At 39.9% G+C, this 21,994-nt stretch overlaps 1 protein-coding gene across 16 annotated transcripts in view; it reads left to right on the top strand.

The window, feature by feature from the left end:
- Positions 1-232: 232 nt before the first annotated feature.
- Positions 233-21,994, top strand: part of hspg2 (heparan sulfate proteoglycan 2) — a 145,227-nt gene continuing 123,465 nt past the window's right edge. For 6 of the 16 annotated variants that reach the window (XM_036212859.1, XM_036212860.1, XM_036212862.1 and 3 more), the window contains exon 1: positions 234-1,165. In XM_036212859.1, coding sequence (XP_036068752.1) covers positions 1,097-1,165 — 69 coding nt within the window. In that variant the 5' untranslated portion in view covers positions 234-1,096. Of the gene's footprint in view, positions 1,166-21,994 lie in introns of all 16 variants that reach the window. The other 10 variants (XM_036212858.1, XM_036212855.1, XM_036212861.1 and 7 more) reach the window with 7 other exon arrangements.

Below are 21,994 nucleotides of genomic sequence, written 5' to 3'. Positions count from 1 at the left end.
CTGTCTGCGATTGATGCTAATAGTGTTTTCCGTTAGCCGTCCTGTCTGCGATTGATGCTAATAGTGTTTTCTATTAGCAGTTCCGTCTGCGATTGATGCTAATAATGTATTCTGGTAGCAAAACACTTTTTTGCTAGCAGTGTTAGCAAACAAACTCAAAGCCAGATTGGGGGGAAAAAATCACGCGTCTCTGGTAGTGTTTGGGGGGGCTGGGCCAAATGTGGAGGTGGGCCGGATCCGGCCCGCGGGCCGTAGTTTGGGGACCCCTGGTCTATAGTTTTGTAAAGCAGTAGTAGCTCTGAGTTGTGGCTGGGACTGTTGGCACGGAGTAAGCCCGCCCTCACTTCCCATCATCCTTTCACTACTTACAGTCCCGAATTAACATTATAACAAAAATGGCGAGCAATGTGGGAGCTGTCTAACTGAATAGATGAGCAAGATCAGATGAGGAAAAGGAAGATGTACATGGATCTGCTCCTGATTCAAAACGATTTGAATAAACAAAAACTCAGTAAACAGTTTTAAGCTTCATTTTCTTCATGTATGTTTATAGAAACAGGGAAGAAACATCAATTCCAAATTGTTGGTGTTGGAGCAGGCATAATGTATGTGTGTTCGTGAAGACTCCACTGTGCGTGTGTGGAGTGTGTGCTGACTGCGGGTCTAGGCGGCGTCTCCCCCCCGCTCCAGGATTAGCTGTCTTCTCTTTCTGCGCTCCCCGGATTCCATTCCGTCTTTTCCTTTCAGGGCTGCGCTCCCTGCGCGCAGGACTTCCCAGTGACTCCGCGAGGCTGCGTTCAGCCCCAAAAGTTGCCCCAAGAGCTCAGGAGGTTGGAGGAGGGGGGTGGTGGAGAGGACGGAGCACGTCTTGGAGATCCTGATCTTTTTGGGTGTTTTTTTGTTTCTTTTTGGCGCTTCCTAGTTGAGCGCAAACGGGGCTCCTGCGCGTTACCTGTTGATGAAGTCCCACGGGGAGTGAGGGCGCACAGGAGCAGTTTCTGCACGGTCCGGAGAAAGGCGAAGGGACCTTGGGGTTGTTTTTTCTTCTTTTTTTTGCCCCCCAGCAGGAGCGAAGCATTGCTGGGTTTGCTGTAAAATGGGCACTCCAACCACTTTGTGCCAAGGACTTATCCTCTGTTTGCTTCTCACATGTCAGCTGAGTTCTGTAAGTGAGCTTTAACTTTTTTTTTTTTGCTTCCCGAGTCACTAACACATTTGGGAGTTCTTGCCTTTCCTTTTAAGGCACACAAATCCCGCATTGTTTGATGTCTGCTGCGTGCATGCGGTGCTCTGCGGGTGCACGGCTGGTCCCATGCAGGTGGGCTGGAGCCTCCAGTGCACACGCACCATGCATGCGCCCTGCAAACGCGTTTGGAAGCAATATGGCAAACTGGAAGCTCCTGTTGAGTGAAGCCGGGTTAAGTTTGTCCATAGAAACAAGCTATTCATAGTCCCGCACTTCCCAATCGGCTGCAGTGCTCCTGCACTGTTTGCTGTCTGTCAGCTCTAAGCAATATTTGTACTGATTAAAAGTGAAATCAGGGGGAAAAGAGTAAAGGAAGTAGATTTGATTTCATTTATCTGCTTTAAATAAAGCCAGCAAGAGCCAATGATCTGTCAGTGAAGGCTGGATGCTGTAACTGATGGAAAAAAAACTCAAAATGTATCCCATAAAAAAGGCTGAAAGAAACATGTCCACTAGTTAGAGCTCCTTCTTTTACTCCTCTGTCAATTATACTTGAAATTAGTCCCTAATAGCATCCATTTCAGCTATTGGTTGTTTTGAAACAAGTTCTCCTTTTACTTGTGGTGTAACAATTAATAGTTTGTGATCAACGATCCGATTCAGAGTCGATCTTGGACCATTTTGATTCACTGACCTAAAATCAATCCAGAGCATCTTTAGCCAAAAATTCAACCAGTGTGATTCAGAGATAAACTCCTGGTACTGAACAGTGGAGCTGAAGTTTTCCAGATATCTTGTATTTCTTATAAGATAAGTGTTTTATATGTGTACAAACAAGTAAACAAGAATTAATGTAAAATCCTTTCAGATTTTAGTTTTATAAAATTTAGCCCACTGTTGTTTTTCTCCATCAAAATAAGATAAACTGAACATTATTTGAACATTCTTCCAACACTTTAGAAAATTCAGTGTTTCCACACATTAGACTGTAATGATGGTTGATCATTTTTTTGCTGCCATCACTTGTGTTGTCAGCTATATGATTATTGGTTGTTTTTATGTTATAGTAAAGTTAACCTACTCAATCTGAATGGTATTTTCCAATATCGATATAATCTATTTTTTTTTCATTTGGAAAATGATATAGGTCGATTCAGATCTGATTGGATGGAATTTAAATGCTACATAGTGAAGTCCATTAATTCCCCCCCCCCCCCTACCATTTCTGCATAAAGCGTCAGTGTCCAGAATGCTGCAGAACAGGTCTCTCATAAATTTTCAATAAAAAAAAAATAAATTCTATTAGCTGAAAACAATTTAAACTAGATTTTTGTGTATATTCAGTTACAATGAGATCATAAATTAAAGTTGAGTTCCCTGACATTTACTAGAAGTTCTGCAAAAAAGTGCAAATTATTGCTCACTAGATTGGCAAAGAAAGACCACAATGCATTGCGTTGAAACAATTTTTCTTGTGGAAAAAATATCCAAGATTTCAACTTCAGAATTTATATAATATGAGTTCTAGTGCTGTCCGAAACTAGAAATTTCCCAGAAGTCTACAAAAATCTAGCAGGCATTGATGTTCATTACATTAGCAAATGTAGACCACAATGCATTGCAGTAGAAAAAGAAATGTTTAAATGTAATTTTTTAACAAACCATCCACATTTTCAACATCAGAACACAGTGGAGTCACAAATAGACGTTGTAAAATGTTTGTATTGATTCGATTTTCACTCTGTGATATCAGTGACGTCATATCGGGCGTTTAGCAAAATGAAAGTAAAGTAGTGAGCATTGTGTCTGAATCGCTTTTAAAATCCAGGGCACTAGATAGTCCTGCACTATATAGTTTTTGAGTTTGTTAGTAGTCAAGGGTGGGAATTCTGAAAAAGCCATATATTTTCAAAACTTCCTGTAGCTCCTTTTGCTAGCATGCTAGCAGTAGCGCTAATAGCATTTTTTTGAAATAAAAGTACATTTTATGATTTGCATGCTATTTATGTATTTATTTCACCATATTTTCTAACATATCAAAAATGCTACGTTAAGACACTTATTGTCTGTGTAATGACAATAAATGATGAAAAAACAAGTTCAATTTAGGCTACACGTAAAGATTCATACCGTCTATATAGTCACTGACTAGTTGTAACTGTACTGTCATCTACAAAGGGATATTACTCAAGAGTAAGTACTATTATCACAGCATAGGAAGTGTCTTCACTCATCTATATCTACCCTATGAATCATATGGCATATGATTATCGCCTTGCAGCTGAGAATAGACTGTCCTTTTTCCCTGTGAATTCCGTCTAGCCTCTCACCTTTATGCCCTCAAATAAAAAGAGCTGTCATGCTCGAGGTATCTGTGACACCTTTGCTCTCATTTGATCTGAAGCAAAGTCTCTCTGAGTGATGCACTTGTGGCGGCCAGCGCACATAAATCTTTCACATGCGGTATCTGTCACGCGTCTGACGTCTATGGTGCGAACGTTTTCATGACTTTAGGGTGTGTTTAACATCTCGTCGTGACAGTTTTTCTTCCTCGATGTGAAGTGAAGTACAACTTTGGTGGCACAGCTCAAAGTTGAGACTCAAACATGAAATATCTGTCTTCAAAGGCATTGAGGACTTGAATATCATGGGTCCCTGAAAGTTGTTCAGTCCCCACAAGGCTTTCATCATCTGTAGTGTGCTGACAGTGGAGGGTAGCAGGAGATGGCCCCTACACTTTCACCACAGCCCTGATTGACTGCTAGACCAACAATAGCATTATAATTGAATTAAGTGGAACCACAAGCATCTGTTTCTTGCATTATGGCTTTGAACTACAGCAGGCTCACTACCTCTTGATTCAATTATGCACATGCACCAGTGTTACTACTACAAGAGCTGCTGTCTTCCTGGTGGAATGTCAGTCAAACAATATAAAGTAATAAAAGGCAGTCCTGTAGGTTAAGTTTTTAAAATAAAAAAGACCAGGTTTGTTTTGATTATTTAGATCAGTAGGATCAACTAAACGTGGTACAGCAACTTCACAAGTGTCCCTTGCCTTTGTTGGGGTGGTCTGAATGTAGGGGAGTGCGGTTTGGATTCCCGTCTTTGTATCGTCTAAGGAGGGTGTCACCGGCATTGGATATTTTCTGCTGCTGCTGTACCCCCTCAGTAACCCCTAACTGCTGTGTAGCAAAAGCTTGTTCTAATGGTTTATTTAGATGCTGTGTGCCTGTTTGAGGAGGTGAGCGACCTGATTTCTGTCATTTTGTAACTGGTGTTTAGTTCCGATTCAATGGAGAGTATGCGGAGCTGTACTTCAAACAGCAACTCTACTTCATCGTTTGAACAGTGTGGAAGATTTTCCCCTCCTCAAAGACCCATTCACATAATTGCTCAAAGACTAGGTTCGGTAAACATTGCTTTGTTGAGTTGAAACCCCAGGAGAGAGGACTTCTTAGCTGTTGGGCAGCTGCTGTGCAGACAAGCAGGTTTGCATTTGTTGACTTTGCAGTGAGGTGTGACTTGGGCCAGTATAGAGGTCAGGGAGGTGAGCAGAGTGAACCTGTCTCAATATTATAGTTCTGCAAGCTTGGTCATGAGCTATGAGTTTTTTCACGGTCAACAAAACAAGCAACATCAAGATCCATACCAATGCTGTCCTCTCACCGCAGCTGTGTTTCTAGGTTTAACTGCAGAGGAAATGACTTCTTATACGGATCAAATTACTTTCATGTTATTAAAAAAATCAAACTGTGAATAAAGCATTTTTTGTTTCAACTTTTTCCTTATTAGATTTGAATTGGTGATACAATTTTACTTATGCTACATTCTCACTGAATTCGATTGCCACGTCAAATTTGTCTTCTCCAGCTCTCTTTTGATTAGGGCTGTGTTGATAATGTTGATTCATTGATTTGAATTGATTTAAGCTTAATAGATCAATAATCAGTTCATAAAAAATATCTATCGATTTAGCACAGAAAGCTAAAGTCTGCTTGCTTGACGCTAACGTTTAATGGAATTTCCTATAGGACAGCTAATGCTAACATTCTGTCAACCTAAATGAACATCTTTATAAACTCACAGGTATGAATTTCCCAAACTCATCATTTTTAAAGTTACTATTTGTGGTCTGAAACATTGTTTTTTTCCTCACACTTTCTTCTTCTTCTGAAATAAGGTGTAATGCTATGTCGCGATCGCCATCTAGTGGCCAAACTGAAACTCCCTCAGGAGAAGCAGAACAATGTTTACAATGTTAATAATCTGAACATTTTTATTGGAGTTTTTCTTTTTGAGAATCCATGTAACACTGTATGATATTAACAATCCCATTATTTTACTAATACAGTTCACATACTGTAAAATTCATCAGATTAATATGAATATATTCAAATCATATAGTAGATTATTAATTTATTTCTAAACAAATGTGTATAAATGTGTAAACTCAAACTTATTGAATTGAAGAATGTCAGAAGTTTTTAGCTTCATCACAACATGAGAGCATATCTGTATATCTCAAATACTATGAACGCATGGAAGACATGAATGATGTTGTGAAATCAGGTTTATTTATTTTTGAAAGCTCTACAAAATCATTGACATGTCTGGGTTGATGAGATCATTAAAAAAAATATTCGCCAAATTTCAAATATTGTCAATCTGGAAACATCGGAACGGGTTGCGACGGCCAAAACACACTGCCACTATGCCACCACTCGATGCTCAACGCTAAAAATCCGACACAGGACCTCTTAACTTGTCTGTACATTGACTTAACATTGACTGGCTCATATTGACTTCCTTCAAGTGTTGTATTCATCAATTGCAGAACATGGCTTACGGAAATGTTGAGCAACAAACACAAAGTGCTTTGATGTCTTTCTTAGCACCTGCTACATGCTACGTCAGCTCCAGCTACAGCAGAAAAACAGGTCCTTCCATTGACAGTATTATAATCTATTTTTACAGAGATGCAAGCAAAACACACACACTTGAAAATGCAGTTTACTTTAAGCCAATAACAAAAACAAAAGTTTAGCCTTATTTATTTGATTAAAAACAGATGCTGGAGTTTTCTACAGTTAGGGCTTTGACACACTGCCGGTGGTTGTACATGTAGAACAAAATAAACTGTTTATCTTCAGACTTGTGGCGAACGATTTTGCATCCCAAGTGGAGTTTAAGCATAGCAGTGTGTGTCCTCTTTGACCACATTCATTGATTAGCATGAGTCTTTTTACATCGCTCTGTAATCCTGTCCATGTGTCTTGGCCTGTATTACACTGTATTACTACTTACTGTCAGTATCATCTTTTTTCTTGAAGAATCCTAATAATTAATGTATTGCCCCACTAAATATTTCTCCAAAGCAGTTCAGTTTACTGATTCACTGGTAAGATATGATTAAAACAATGTTTTTGTTGTTTTTCTTTTTAGCCTTAAGTTGGTGACACATCTCTACTCACACACATTTGAATCGTGGTTTTTCCTGCGCTTTCATGCTTAATCTTGCGTCCATATTGGACAGATGAGCCGACTCCAAACACAGCTGCACATCGGCTGGTATGGCAGCAGCCTTGAGCAAGTACTGACACGAGCCCACATACTGAATATGGCCTGTCCTAACTAGAGTCCCACTCTTTCAATTCACACCTCCTCACACATTTGTCTTTTCTTTTGCCGAAGAGCTCTTTGCCCCCCCCCAAACCACTGGCTCCCATAAATGTATCATCCACAAGCTCATGCTTCTGTCTGCCAATTTCCCTTGGGTAATTAAATATTTAAAGCTACACATGAAATAAAATGTAAGCTCTGAAGTAGGAAAGACATTCTAACTGTGTTATGTTAACTTGTAAAGAACAGCTCGTTCATCCCAACTCCAAACAATAGGGAAGAATGTTTTCACAGCTTGTGTGGAGAGTCCTCCTAGCACAGACTAAGCACAAGTACCCATAAGTCTACCGCTTTTTGGATGCTCTTGTCTGATCATATTGTGGCATTTTGGCGGTGGAAACAGCACCTGAATTCCTCACTGATATGAGTCAGATGGCAAAGCAGTTTCAAGATTTTGCCTATCTTTGAAAATCTAGTGGAGAATGCATTTTGGTTGCAGTCATCTGTCAGGGCCTGTAACATCCAAGCTAGGAGCTCAAAGAAACCCAACAAACTGGTGATGAGATGGAGACGGCAAGTGAACCTTTTTGTGCACTGGAATATGTTGCACAAGACATAAATAATAATGGAAAACTTTGTTCATAATCTGTACAACAATCTGTTGAAACAGCTGAGCGTCTTAAACTGGTACAGTGACTGGTACACAGGATTATTCCCGTCGAAAGCAACAAACAAGAACAATGACATAAAGTGTAATGCTATGTACACAGTGGGCATGGGGTGCACCTTCAAAAACACACACAAATGGGCCTTCTTTCACACGCTTTTACCATACGTTGTTCACACTGGACTGTTCACTACCAAATACTAGCACATGTACTTGTAGTTGGAAGAGGCTTGTCAAAGCAGCGCAAATCCAGACTTTTTTCTTTAACAGCTCTATTACGATATACAAAATACTTAGTCATGTAATTCCTGCCCGGCACAAACCACAATTATTAATGTCTACATCAGTTGGCACTTCCATGTTTTGAATAGGACACTAAAGATACGTCGCTACCAAATCTGCATCCCTGATTGGTCAAAATCAACTGGTTTAACTTTTAAAGCGCGATCAAGGGCTATTCCTTTTGGACGTAGGGCCTAAAAACTGACTTAAAAACTTGCATAGCGGTTTGTAAACACTTTTGGACACGGATGCCCTAAACATTAGGGATGTGGCAGCATATTGATTTTGCAATTTAACGTGATATTTAATCCTGCGATGGATTTTCGATGGATTCTCACCAAGGATTGATCTTTTATTTTCGTTTGAAGAGGCTATAAAACGTTATATTCGTCATCCTTTGGTCAGGCATTCCTTTGGAGCTCAACAGAGGGCGTGCATTTCAAGACTGGCTGGTGCGGGCACCAATGTGCTTGGCAACTACTTGAATTGTTTAAGTTTTGTTCTGTTGTTTACAAAAATTTTGCACTAAGTAGTGGCACTTCTGTTCATGTTTACTACTGTGAACACTGAATTTTACAGATAATTCAAATTCAATTGGTGTCAATGCTTGTCAAAGACAGTATTACTGATTTCAGTAATGTTGCATTAAAGTGTCTATTATTTTTTGCACAAAATAAATAAATGGGAATATATTTTCCAAAAAAAAACTTTTTCTATATATTTAGTGAATTATTAGAGATGATTTTTTTACCAATTATTGCAGTTTTCCAATATTATCGACATCGTGAGCCATGTATCACGTATTGCATCGTATCGTGAAGTACCCAGTGATTCACAGCCTACGAAACGTGTATTTAAGCACGATTACATAGACTTCATTGGAAGGGGTTGCTAGAACTTGTGTTTCCTAGCGTGGTGTGAACACATCAAAACATACTGTTTTAGCCAAAGTATTTATACTGACAGGGATTCACTGAAAACTTTTTGGCTTCATTTGAAGTTAGTATTGAAACATTTTGAGTTTAATTGGAGTTAGAGCTGGAGTTAGATGTCTGCCTTTTGTCTTTTGAGTCATGAACTCCAAAAGAGCATCGGTTCAGACCAGGGTCATGGAGACCTGTCACCCTTCATTAGAGCTGTGTTTGTACATTTGTGGGGTTGAGTACAACAGCTTTTGTCACAGAGACAGGTCTTCATGTCGACATATTTCATTCCGGAAATCACCTCACCTCAGTAGGATTGTGGAGCTTGAAATTGAAAGAAGATAAGTCAACTGGATAAGAGGAACAAAAGGTCTTTAATGGACTGGTTGACTCTTAAGATTTCTCCATTTCTTCCAGCTCTCCTCAGTCTGGGTTTCTTGGCTTGCACCCATTAGAGATTCATTGAAATGCTAAGTTAATGTTCTATCTCTCAGACTTCTTTGCTTGTCTACTATTGAGTCAGCTATTGTCACTGATGTGAAGTTGCTTTTATGTGTAAAAGCTCATTCTTTGTCTTGAATTGCACTCCTGGCCTTTGATAGAGGGGAGTTGCTATTCTTTTTTCCAAAATATGTTATTAATATTTTTAAATATTTACATCAAGCTTGTTGACATACTATGAAATGTCTCTAGAAAAATTCCCTCCACTGTGGTGTCTTATCAGCACTGATAATTTCTCACTGCCTGTCGACCGACAGATTTTGGTTTGATGCATCAACGCCGTGTTGCAGCAAGTCCGTACCTGTGAAGAGACTTTTAGGCTTTATTTAAGGAAGCCCTTGCTTTTGCATTACTGCTCATACAGGCATGTTTGCTTTTGGTAGCCTCAGGGTGTGAGTTACAGATCAAAAACTGGCTTCCTTTTTCTGTTTAGCTTTAGTTTCTTGGATCCAGGCGACGGTAGACCAAGGCCTAATCAACTTATTTGATTTACCAGTTAAAGACAATGAGGCAGAACGCATTTGAAGCTTGATCAAACTAAAATATGTAATTGGATCCTTGCCAGTTGGACATTGATATGGATGAAAAGTTTGGTCTACACTTTCAAAAGGCATTCTTCCTTGGGTTTCACTACACGTTCTTTTAGATCAAAAACTGTTTCATTAAATAGATGGAGTTCACAGTTGCATCTATTCTTGCAAGCTGCAAAACTTTTACAGTCCTTTGTGGCCACATCACTGCTGCTTTGAATTTTGTGAATGTCAGAAAAAAGCCGTCTGTACTATCTTGTCAAGCTAGCTCAGCTGCCAAAAAGGTATAGACACGCTTTTAGCTAAACATATCCTGGTAGTACACTATTAAATACCAGGTAGTGGTGTTTTTAACTTGTTTTAATTTAAAATATTAAGAGATTTTTTTATTTTATTTTTGAATTACCACTTACAGGGCTAAATGTTGCCACATGTGGCAACTATTAGCTAAAAACATATTACCATATTAACTGGCTTATTGCATAAGCTTTCATTTGCAATACTCTATTTAGTATTGCAACTTGTCTGCAATCATTTGATTAGTAAACATTTCAACAAAAATGTCCAAACTATAATACAAGTTATTGCAAATGGAGGACTGCATGGTGGCGTACTGGTTAGCAACCTTGCCTTAAAGTGGGAAGACCTTGGTTTGAATCTGGCTTGGACTTGAGTCCAAATACATGCTTCATACGCTAACCCGGGGGTCGGCAACCTGCGGCTCCGGAGCCGCATGCGGCTCTTCAAGCACTCCCTTGCGGCTCAGTGGCGCTTTTTCAAAAATGTTTTGAAAACAATTTAAATTGATGGAAGGAAATATATTGTAGCGATTTGGGTGGGAGCAGAGCCACAGATTACTGTCAGATTAAATCTAGACATCACTTGAGTCCCATTCATTGTATGATCCCTCGTGATTGGAGTGAGAAGCGCACACGCAGGCCATGGAGACAAGTCGTTGTCAACATTTTTGACTACTATTTTATTAACAGCTCCGAACCACAGAACAGCCGACACTGTGAGGACCCTCACTCATACACACACCACTCTCACTCATGGTGCCGGTAAAACACTCAAGTCCCATAATGCAACACAAGAACAGACACTAACTCCACCCACTAACAAGGAACTATTTCTAAATTAACAGTCAGGCTGCCACAATATTTTTGTTTTAATACGATTTCTGTAGGAGGACAAACATGACACAAACATCCTTTACGTTTTCCAGTTGTTGTGAGATGAGTGTAGATGCTTCCACGCCGTCTGAGTCAGCGCACAGCAGAATTCCTGCCCGTGCGTCTGGAGCGCACGTGAGCGCACCTTGCTACGCGGGTTTTGAAGTCGGGTCACGAGCTCCACGTACAAAACGGCACGCATTGAGCGCGCTGAATCTTCAATCCGGTTCAAGATTTCCACGCACAGTCGCGGCAGCTCAGAGCTGTAACTGTGCGTGGAAATCTTGAACCGGATTGAAGATTCAGCGCGGGAGCTGCTTGTGGGCGGAGTCTGCTTCAAAGCACAGAAGTACCAAACGTGATCACGAAGGAGAAATGAATCATTACGGTTTGTGTCCGGTCAGGTTAATATGACACCAAGATGAGATGAGCGCTAATGAACAGTAGAAGAAGAATAGAAGAAGAATCTCCTCCCCGCCACTGCGTGCGTGACCGCGCTGCTCCGGTGTGGATCCCACCTGCTGAGCGCGGCGATGTGCAGGTCTCACACACCGGCCGCGTGCGGTGCGTGGCGGGGAGGAGATTCTCCTTCTATTGTATTTTTACTGTTCATTAGCGCTCATCTGCATCTACAACAGGGAGAACCGAAAGTAAAAGTGTTGAAAATCCCCCAAATCTTTCTGAAGACTTTTGTTTTCACAACTCTGTCCTTTTAAATGTCTGACTAAAAAACTCACGCGCGCTCCAGACTTGGAGGGCAGGAATTTAGGTGTGCACGCGCTTATATTGACTCTTCATTGAAAGTGTTGATTGACGCGGCCAGTGTGGAAGCACCTTAAAGGTGCACGTTACATTTTTGTGTTTTTTTTTTCAAATCCTCTAAATAAAAATGACATCAAAAATCGTATTTCTTTATTGCATTTCTTTAATTTCATCAAAGCAATGAAACAAACTGTAATTCATTCATATTGTAGTGATGGTCTCACACACGCTGGGCTTGCTGTCGGTCTGGCAGCGCAAGGAATTGTGGGTTACCCATTCTTTTGCCTGTCTGACTGAAATTGGATTTAAGTTTGGGTTTTCGTCAACGTGTTTTGTTGTCTGACTGTTGAACATTTGTTAGCATTTATGATTTTGTCCTGTTATGTTTGAATTCTTCCTGCACCTGGAGTGAGAATGAGGGAGAGACTGATCAGGACCCCCTCTCGTTGTGTCCTTGAGGAATGTCAAAATAAAAGCTCAAATGTTCATTATGAGGCTATTCAGCTTTTGTCAGATAGTTTGACGCTGCAATATCTCACCAACTTGTCATGAGGCCAAAAAATATAGCTTATATGACACGAGGACACGCAGCAGGAGAAATAATCGTTTATTCGACACATTTATTCGACACATTCTCCATGTGTTACTTTCAGTGTACGATTTTTAGAAGCTGTTTCAATTTATGCGGCTCCAGACACATTTGGTTTTTATTGTATTGGTCCAAAGTGGCTCTTTCAACACTTTGGGTTGCCGACCCCTGCGCTAACCGTTTGACACCAAAGATGTCACCGGCAACCCCTCTATAATGCACACTCCTTGACCTATCGTAATTTTTCAACCCATTACACGATCAAAAGGTTTCAGCAGATTCTGATGTGGAGAAAAGCGGCTTTACGTATCAACTTTGCCCTGTTTTAACACTAGTGCTGCCACAAAGGATTATTTTAATAGTCGACTAATCACCGATAATTTTTTCCGATTAGTCGACTAATCGGGTCACGGGCAAACTGGATGTAAAACACACATCTTAACCATCATCTGCTTTAAAGTAACTAAAAACTAGATATATTCACACTAGCATTATTATAGATAGAATGTAAGCTGCATTTGGCCACAAAAGATGCTAGTGACAATAGCTGAAGATGCTGATAGCTAGCTAAAATATTAGTTAAAGACTAAATTAGCTTAAAAAAGCCTAAGTTAACCAAAACAGCTAGCATGTAGCTGAAAAATTAGCTAAACACAAAAATAGCGTAAAAAATAAAAAAAGCCTGAATTAGCCAAAACAGCTAGCATGTAGCTGAAATATCCAAAATTAGCCTAAAAACCTTAATAAATGCCAAAATGGTCCAAAAAGCTAGCAGAATATCATTATAACTTTCAATTTTACTACACTCTGACTCCCTGACTCTGAATATGAAGTAACGACTAATCGACTATTAAATTAGTCGTAGACTATTTTAATAGTCGATTAGTTATCGATTAGTCAACTAATTGTAGCAGCCCTATTTAACACTTGAAGCCGCAAAGTCTGTTTTCTCCGCAACAGAATCAGTTGGTTTACATTGAACAGTTGAAAAATTTCAGTACCCAAAAAAGTGTCAGCACTAGGGCTACAGCTCCTGTCTTAAAGGGTTGCCCAATGAGGCAAATTCCTTTGTGATTTTGGGCTATATAAATAAAATTGAATTGAATTGAATTGAATCAAAAGCTTTGTTTCCACTGAGCTGTCCGGTTCGATCCAGTATTTTGAGCGTTTTCCATTATAAAATTGACCTATTAGACAGTTCCATGGAATGGGACGGTCAGAGCGGAGCCGCCATAACCACTTGTTGACTATCAGAAAGTGATGACGACATTAGAAAGCTCCAGTATAGCGCCAAGCTAGTGATTCCGTTTTCCTCTTTACGACGGTATTCTTCTTAGCCTCCCACAATCTTCCTTCAAACAATATTAAAGTCCCATTATGCCCAATGTACAAAAAGTAAAGCAAGAAAAAGACGAGCTGGATGACCTCCATTGTTGTTGATTCTTTTCTACTCGTCGCACTACAATGACGCGATGGCACGCTAGCGGTCTACACCACGTATACACCTTGAAAACAAACAGCTCAGTGGCAGCGAGGCTTAGCTGAGTGGAAATACTGACCAAAAAAGTAGTTGGTCTGTACCGTACTACTCCTTTCCAGACCAGACCGTAGTGGACCGTTCAGTGGAAACAAGGCTATAGATGCTAAATTGCCCTTAGGGATGTGTATATATATATATATATATATATATATATATATATATATATATGTGTGTGTGTGTTCCCCATCTCCAACTAACACTAGCTGTGAAAGACTCCATAAACCCTGTGAACCCAAAAAGTGATTCCGCAGGTTCTGAAGATAGATGGATGGATGCAAATGAGTTTTGATTATCACTGGAAGTGAGTAAAAGCACTAATCTGTTATCTCTCAAGTTGTTAAAAAACTATAGTCTGTTTCTTGCATCAATAAATAGGCCAAGGATCATGGAAATGGACAATTGGGTAGTAAAAAGGGAAATTGGCAAATAGGAAATGTTTCATTAAAGCTGCTTTCACATCTTAATAGACTAGGAGTAACACAAACGATCACACCTGTTCTTGGTTTGCACTTCCACCTGGCGCCCATGAGAGCAGAGCAAATGACCTGGAAATCTGGAAATATAACATAGTTTGGGTTGTTCTGCCTGAAATGAACATTGACCAGGAGGGAAGCACAATAGAAACTGAGTTCCACCAGCCACTGCAACTTTGGTCAGCTTAATAGTCCGTCCGAATGCATGCCGTTACTCTATCAGGTAGTTATGGGTGATACCACACTTTTAAGATTTAATATGATGCAGATTATTTTTCCATAAAATATTCAATAACAATTACCAAAATCAACTACTGTTTATTTTTTTATTGGTGATATTATTTTTCTCAAACATACTATTCCATCATATAGTCCACCATTGTTGTTTCTAAGGGTAGCATATGGTCATGTGACTGCTGGAACAGTTCAATATGCTGTGGGCTAGGGATTGTTTTTGACACAAAATGCTGGAGTCACTCACTTAATAACCCAAAATATCTAAAAATAGTAACACGTGATTTTTTTTATTTTCTATTTTTTACTCAGTAATCGATACTTAACAAAGTAGTAAAAAAAAAATTGATAACATTCAGGTATCTGTATTTCCATACCTTGGTATCAATACTCCTATCTCTACCATCAGGGTTCACCTGGAAGTAAACGTGAGATCCATGTTCTCAGGTAAAACCTGAGTTCAGAGTCAGAATTAACCAAACCCTAAATCTCTATTAATGGGGCTTTAAAGGTGCCGTCTGTTGGTCATTGCCAAATTTTTGATAAATTAAAATAAAATTGTTTAATTCTTGAAAATATAGTCAAAAACCCATCTGTGTGCTGCCCCCTAAAGGTTGAATCGAGGTATTACAGTTTAATTTTGTGATTGGATTTTCAAATTTTGGCTGTGGGTGGAGTCAGCCTCCAACTTCCCTGTTTTGTTACCCTTTAAGCGGAGATTTTGGATGTGGCAAACAAAGCTGACTGCCAGAGGAAAACAAAAAACTCTGGTGAAGACCAAACACCCTCAGTGGGAAGACACCTCACACATACCAAATATCAGACCACTCTTCTAATGATTCCACCTTTCCTAATATGGTATATGCATAAATATTGGAAGGCTGTATTTATCAGAACTTCAATCACATTAAGCTTCATGTTTCTGTCATGAGTTGAACTTGGACTGGCAGCTGGTATTTGATAAAAATTCAATTTGGAGACCAGTTTTGCCTCTGATTCTGGCACCCAACACAACAGCGCGATAACATCTGGGAAGCTGCAGCCTTCTGTTACTTTATGCTCTGCTGTGATTTGTATAGTAGTTGGTTATGAAGTAGCAGTAGTCCTGGATGATGAAACAATCTTCTGAAAAAGATTTTATTTGCTTAAGGGATAATAATTAAACAATCTATTTCTCAGTAGTTTTAGTCAGCCTTCTTTGATTCTGGTCATCAGGGACAGACGTCTTACATTTTACATGCTTTCTTTGCTCCACCGCACTTTATTGATTACATCATCAGGCTCTGCAGCAGTTTAATAACGACAGGGATTTAAATCTAGTGTGCTGAAGCAAGAAAACTAATAAAAGATTTAGGACAGTGGAGACGAAGGACAGGGAATTGGGTAATCAAATCTTACAATCTCCCAAGAAAACATACTGTGGGAATAAAAGCAAAGACAAACTCTTGAGGTTTGCTTAGGTGGAAACACTGTGATGCAACACAGCAAAGGGCAAGGACAATGACCCGAAGCATGCTTGAAGATAAGAAGCTTAATGGGGTTTATTGCATGGTAAAGCAACGCCTGGCAGTTGAGCTTTTTATTTCCACACTCCTGGAATCTTCTTAGTCAGGGAGGAATGGCCCATTATGCTGTCAATATGACTGTTTAGCAATTTGAATGATTGATAAATTGGTAAAGAAACCAAAGTGCATCCAGATTTTAAACTGGATTAGTTCATAAAAATGGTTGTGCCAATTGTGTTGACCAGAACAATCATTTGTAACTGCAAGAATCTTTAGAAAACAACCATATGTTCTGTAAATCAAAGTCTGTGTTTCTCAATGCCTGTTAGGATTTTGTTCTGGTCTAGACTCACTATGGCTTTTAAGCCAAACATTTTACGTGTTTGGATTCCTTTTGGCTGGTGTGAAAGATCGTCTGAGCTTTGGTGCAGACTTCAGATTACGGAGTAAATCAGGAAACTTGTGGTAGATGTACGCTGTGCAGACTTGTTGTAGTCAGGAGGTATGGCTGCCTATTAAAAAATGGTGAGAAAACCATATGCGGTTGATTGTTGCTTTATGAACATTGATTGTATAAGCTGGAACTGGACTGATCAACCCCTCCCCTCTCGTGGGGAGCTGTTGATTGGTGCAGCGATAGGGCGGTTGACTACTGATCGGATTGCAGGTTCGATTCCCACCTTGCTCGCAGTTGTGGGACAAACCCACATTGGTAGAAGGTTGGCGCCAGTGTTCGGCAGTGGAGCCACCACCAGTGTGTGAATGTGTGTGAATGGGTGAATGGGTCTGTGACTGTCAAGCGCTTTGGACTTTCAAGGAAGGTAGAAAAGCGCTATACAAGTATACGTCATTTACCCTCTCATGTTCCAAATACGAAGTACCAGTGGGTTGCAAAAAGTCCAAAGTCCCATAGACTTCCATTGAGAAATAGATAGTTATTACTCAGTATTTGTCAGAATACTAAGAACGTTCTTTATAATCCTAAATTTAGATATTTTTTTATATTTTTTTCTTTATCAAAGTTAATTAAGTCATAAACTGGACTCAGTAAAAGCATGGGGCTCCCGCTCAATCGAATGTTTGATTGACAGATTCCCCCGATCTGCTTTTAGTGGGAGGGGTGTGGACTTCCAACAATCCATAACAAACTCACTCATGTTTGGTGACAGTTCCTCTAAAGACATAACTCAGACCGACTCGGACTAATCACTGTCCAGTGGCGGCAATCGGTTGCAAAATGGATGTAGTGAAATAAAGTGATAGCAAAGGCTCTGGCCTGATTTTGCGAGGGCTGGAGGTAATGCATTTCTTATGGAGGACCTCAACACTTGTTATGTCCAGTCCCTACTTATACAGTCAAGGTTTTTGAACAAGCTCTCTGAAATGGTAAATGGCGTATTCTTGTGTAGCGCTTTTCTACCTTCCTCGAAGGTCCAAAGCGCTTTACACTCACAGACCCATTCTCCCATTCATACATACATTCACACACTGGTGGTGGCTCCATTGCCAAACACTGGTGCCAACCTTCCACCAATGTGGGGTTGTTCCACACGGGTGGGCAATCTTCGTCCAGGAGTTGACCACCCTATCGCTGACAGACACGGATAAGAATTCTTCTTTCACTTCTAGTTTTCTAATTGTTTCCTTTAACTTATATTTTATCTCCATTGGATCTGCATTGTTGGTCATGGCCGAATGGTGAGACATACCTTTCTTTTTTCCTGGATACTTTATTTTTTGCTCTTTCCTCAATCGGACAGTGTTCATTTCAGGAACTGCTGGCTCCAACCTAAGGGCTGTAACTCCTTGGCATGTGGATGTTTTGGTCTTGTCTCAAATTGCAGTGTGAAAGCTAAGGAAACCAAATGAGGGTGTGACATTTTTTGTGAAATTTTCATAATAAAACACCACATGCAGACTCCTTTAAGTTAACTGCCACGATCTGTAGGAAACAGATTAATACCCTTATGCTACCGACCGCAAGAACTAACCAAAGTATGGAGAAGAAACCCACACCAGAACCCGTAGAGGAAATGAGTTGTTCTTTTGTTGTATTGAAAGACAGCAAGAGGAAGGAGAGGCCCAGGCACCACTCTTGACCCCTCACTCCATCTCCACCCTCACAATCTTGTAAACTTACAAAAAAAAAGGTACAAACTAACAACCTTTTGCTTGGTTTTCCTGGTCTCCCAGAGTGAATCTGGAGAGGCCCCCTCAGGGAAGACAGAGGGAGTGTCTGGTCTGTATTATAATGTCAGCTGCTGTCTCGTGAGACATAACTCTCTGAGACACTCAGGAACTTTCTCTGCCTCCTGTTTTTAGCCCATACTGTTTTAGCGTTTTGCCCAAACTCAAAAATGTCTTTTTAAGAGCTTTAAATCAAAACCATTGAAAGAATCATATTTGTTGAGGTTTACAGGTCAGCTTGGCTTTCCTCTGTGAAGTGACATCTCTTTCATGGTTCTGTGTTCAGGAGGTCGGCAGCGCTGTATTGTTTTGTTGTGATGATTTGTGAGGGGTCTGCGGTGTTTCGTCCCATGCTGAGTCCTTATCCTGTTCGGGAAATGAAACTCAGAATTATCTGCCCGACGAGAAGGCCCCACTTCCCCTGAAGCAGAGTTTGTTCAGGCTTTCCTGTGCACACTTCAGATGTCCTGTTCGACACACGATGAAAGAAATATTGCCCTGTTTTTCTTCATGAATCTTTTTTTTTTGTTTTTGTTGAAAATCTACATTGTTGCTGTAGTTCATTTAGATTCATATCTCAAGCTGTTTTCCTGTCCTCTCTCTCTGAATTTTTTTATTTAACCTTAAAGGTCCAGGCCCACTTCCAAAATTACAACTGTTCGTTCAATAAGATATCTTCGTCGGGAGTGTTTGACAGCTTGTCACAGGCTTTAGTCTCCTTTCTGGACCTTTTACAAGTCTTCAAAACTTGGCAAGAAGTACAGCGGGACTAAGGATTAATGAATTCCCCCGGACCCAAATGCGCCAAAGTACAAGCGCCTTGTTGTTCGGATATTTTTCACTCTCACAATGTGACATTTGAGTTTCCATCGCAGTGGGCTTCAACCTTTCAGGTTTGCCGGGCTTGAAAAATGAGTGTTCGCTGCCATGCTGCCAGCTGTGCTGTAATGGAGCAACTCTTTGATGAACAGGGTGGATTTGTAATGGAAAGTCAACATTACATACTGATAAAATCCATTGATGAATCAGAAAATCTGAAATCACATGTAAATGAAGAAGACTGCATCTGAATTGCATCATTTTCCAAATTCTCACAAGAAATGTATTTGCTTAACTTAATTTGTGAGCAAACAACAAACCAATATATCAACACTTGATCGTTGCATTCAACCTGACTGTTGGAAATTTGACCGAGTAGTTTGTATGGGTATCCTACAGACACTCACTGTGCACTCTATTTGCCCAGTAAGAAGCCAGCACGCGTACCTTATTAATGACAAGAGTGTGACGTAAAGAAACCGTACAACAGCATCACCCGTATGTCAGTGCGTACAACTTACATTATCTTTACAAATACTTCCCAACGCACTCGGTCAACAATGGTACATTCTATTTTCATGACATTCCTTGAGGTATCCGTATGAGCCACCTCAAGGGAACTACAAGACACACCTGCTCTCTCTTTAAGATCCGACCACTCCTTTTTATGATCTTCCACTCGTACACTCCACTTGCACTCGTACGGGTCAACACCTCAGAGAGGTGCATGTGACTAATGCTTAAGCAACTTCTTTAGAGCGGACAAATTTGGCCTTCTAGGACACTAGTGAAACACTACACAAGTGTACTCCATTTATCATTTTACTATTTTAAAAAGAAAACTAATAAATATATATATATATATAATAGGTGACTGATATTTGTACTTTTTGTACTGGTGTATAATTTGGCTCTAAGTGTTAAATAAATGTTTGGATTTCAGTAAATTGGAATTATAAATTATGGAAGTTTCTATTCAATTAAAAAAAAACTGCTCATCTTTTTTTATTGTATGTAAAAAAATAAAAAAGCACACATTACAAACCTAATGCAGATTTCATTGTTATTGTTGTTGACAATATTAGTCTGAATTATTAGCTGTTAGTGCAACAGGAATTTCTGTGATTTGAGACTAAAGTGTATGTCATTTTTTTCCCCACGAAAACATCCTTTGATTCCACAAGCTAAGAAGTCATCTGAGGAGTCATTGACCGTCCACATGATTGTTTCAGCTGTTCAATCAGACGTGGAGAAACAACAGAAAATCAATTATAAGTAAAGGCTGAGTTGAAGCTCGTTATGTAATTAGAAGCATGTTAAGTTCTACGAGAAGCTGCTGACCACCAACGCTGCTGTAATGAAACCACATCAGTGAGGGTACAGGGTCGGATTTATCTGCACTCTCAGATGCATCTGCAGAACTTTTCTTGATCATTTTGCAAATCTGCATCAGGTTGATGTATTGGATTAAAAAAATCTAAATTAGAAGTCTCAGTTGCCCTTGACTCACTGTGCATCATGATGGAAAAACGGTCAAGGCCTTGAATTTTTGGTCCAACTTCACGCAGGCAACTCCTCCGGCGAAGGAGGCAATTATTGCTCAGAAAGGGATAATTAAGTGGTTCCTCCCTCTGATATGAGGGCATGCATGTGGACACAGCAGATTCTCCCTGCTCCCCTCAGAATGAAAAAGCCCTTCCCGGTGCATCTGTGGAGGGATGGCGGTGACCTTGTCATGGGTTCAGGAGGAGGAGGAGGCGGGGGCTCGGCAGCCAAACATTTTGGCACACGGGTCAGACCGTTCTCAGATCCTTTGGCACAGACGGCAGTCTTGCCTGTGGGCACAAAGATAAAATCCATCTGTTGTTTCACCAGGGCTTTCCCAGTGTTCGAGTAATGGAAAATGAGATTTGGAGGAGAGAATAGAAGAACTATGGCAAAGTTGTTTTTTCACAACGATTTGTCTTTTTGACCCGGCGGACCAGACAGGGTGAGCTTAGGGTCTGATTAAGCCTGGCTGCAGAATCAGAACCTGTCAGCACTGTAACTGCACCCTAGTGTAAAGCTTTTTTATAAATCATAATAAAAAATCCTATACTCTGTTAACTAGGGATGCCACAGTTATCGGTTTAAAACCGAACCACAAGTTAAACTATCAAACCTATTAGTGAGGAAAGTGAATTGTTTCATCCCTTCTCCATACATTTGCATATGTTTACATTGAAAGTGTCAAACACGTTTTGTGCCAAATTTCTTATATTGTTTTATTACATTACACCAGGCTTAGAAAGAGCCAACTGAAAGGGTTTTCTTCAATGTTACAGTATTTTCCACACCATAAGGCACATTCAAAAGCCCAAATGTTTTTCAATAAATGACAGTGTACCTTATAATCCAGAGCGCATGAATATATGGATTAATTCGAGTTGTGTTCACTGTTGTTAAAGCAATATTGAGAGGTACTTGGCACTCTGTAAAAACATTTTACCGTAGTAAAACCCCTGTTGGGTAGACCCAAAAAAGGCACCTTTCAAGAGATATGCTAATGACGCGGACTTGAAGTCTTCAAGAGTTAGCGTGGTCACAGTAATGTGTGTAATAGTGGTATTAGTCTGTTTCTTACATGTTACAAACAAGGTTGGAAGTTAGCTTAGTCGTAGTAATGTTTTTCTATTGCAGTATTAGTCTGTTTTTTACGTGTTACTAAAAAGGTTAGGAGTTAGGGTAGTCACAGTCATGTTTGTTATAGCAGTATTTGTCTGTTTTTACATATTACAAACAAGATTGAGAGTTAGCGTAGTCGTAGTAAGGTTTGTTATAGTGGTATTTGTCTGTTTTTTAAGTGTTACAAACAAGATTGGGAGGTAGCGTAGTCGTAGTAACATGTGTTTAGTGGTATTAGTTTGTTTTTATGTGTTACAAACAAGGTTAGGAGTTAGCGTAGTCACAGTAACATGTGTTATAGTGGTGCTAGTCTGTTTTTTACATGTTACTTGTGTAGT

The sequence above is a fragment of the Oryzias melastigma genome, linkage group LG7 (genome assembly GCF_002922805.2).
Source record: "Oryzias melastigma strain HK-1 linkage group LG7, ASM292280v2, whole genome shotgun sequence".
Lineage (NCBI taxonomy): Eukaryota > Metazoa > Chordata > Actinopteri > Beloniformes > Adrianichthyidae > Oryzias > Oryzias melastigma.
This window is presented reverse-complemented; position numbering and strand designations above follow the sequence as displayed.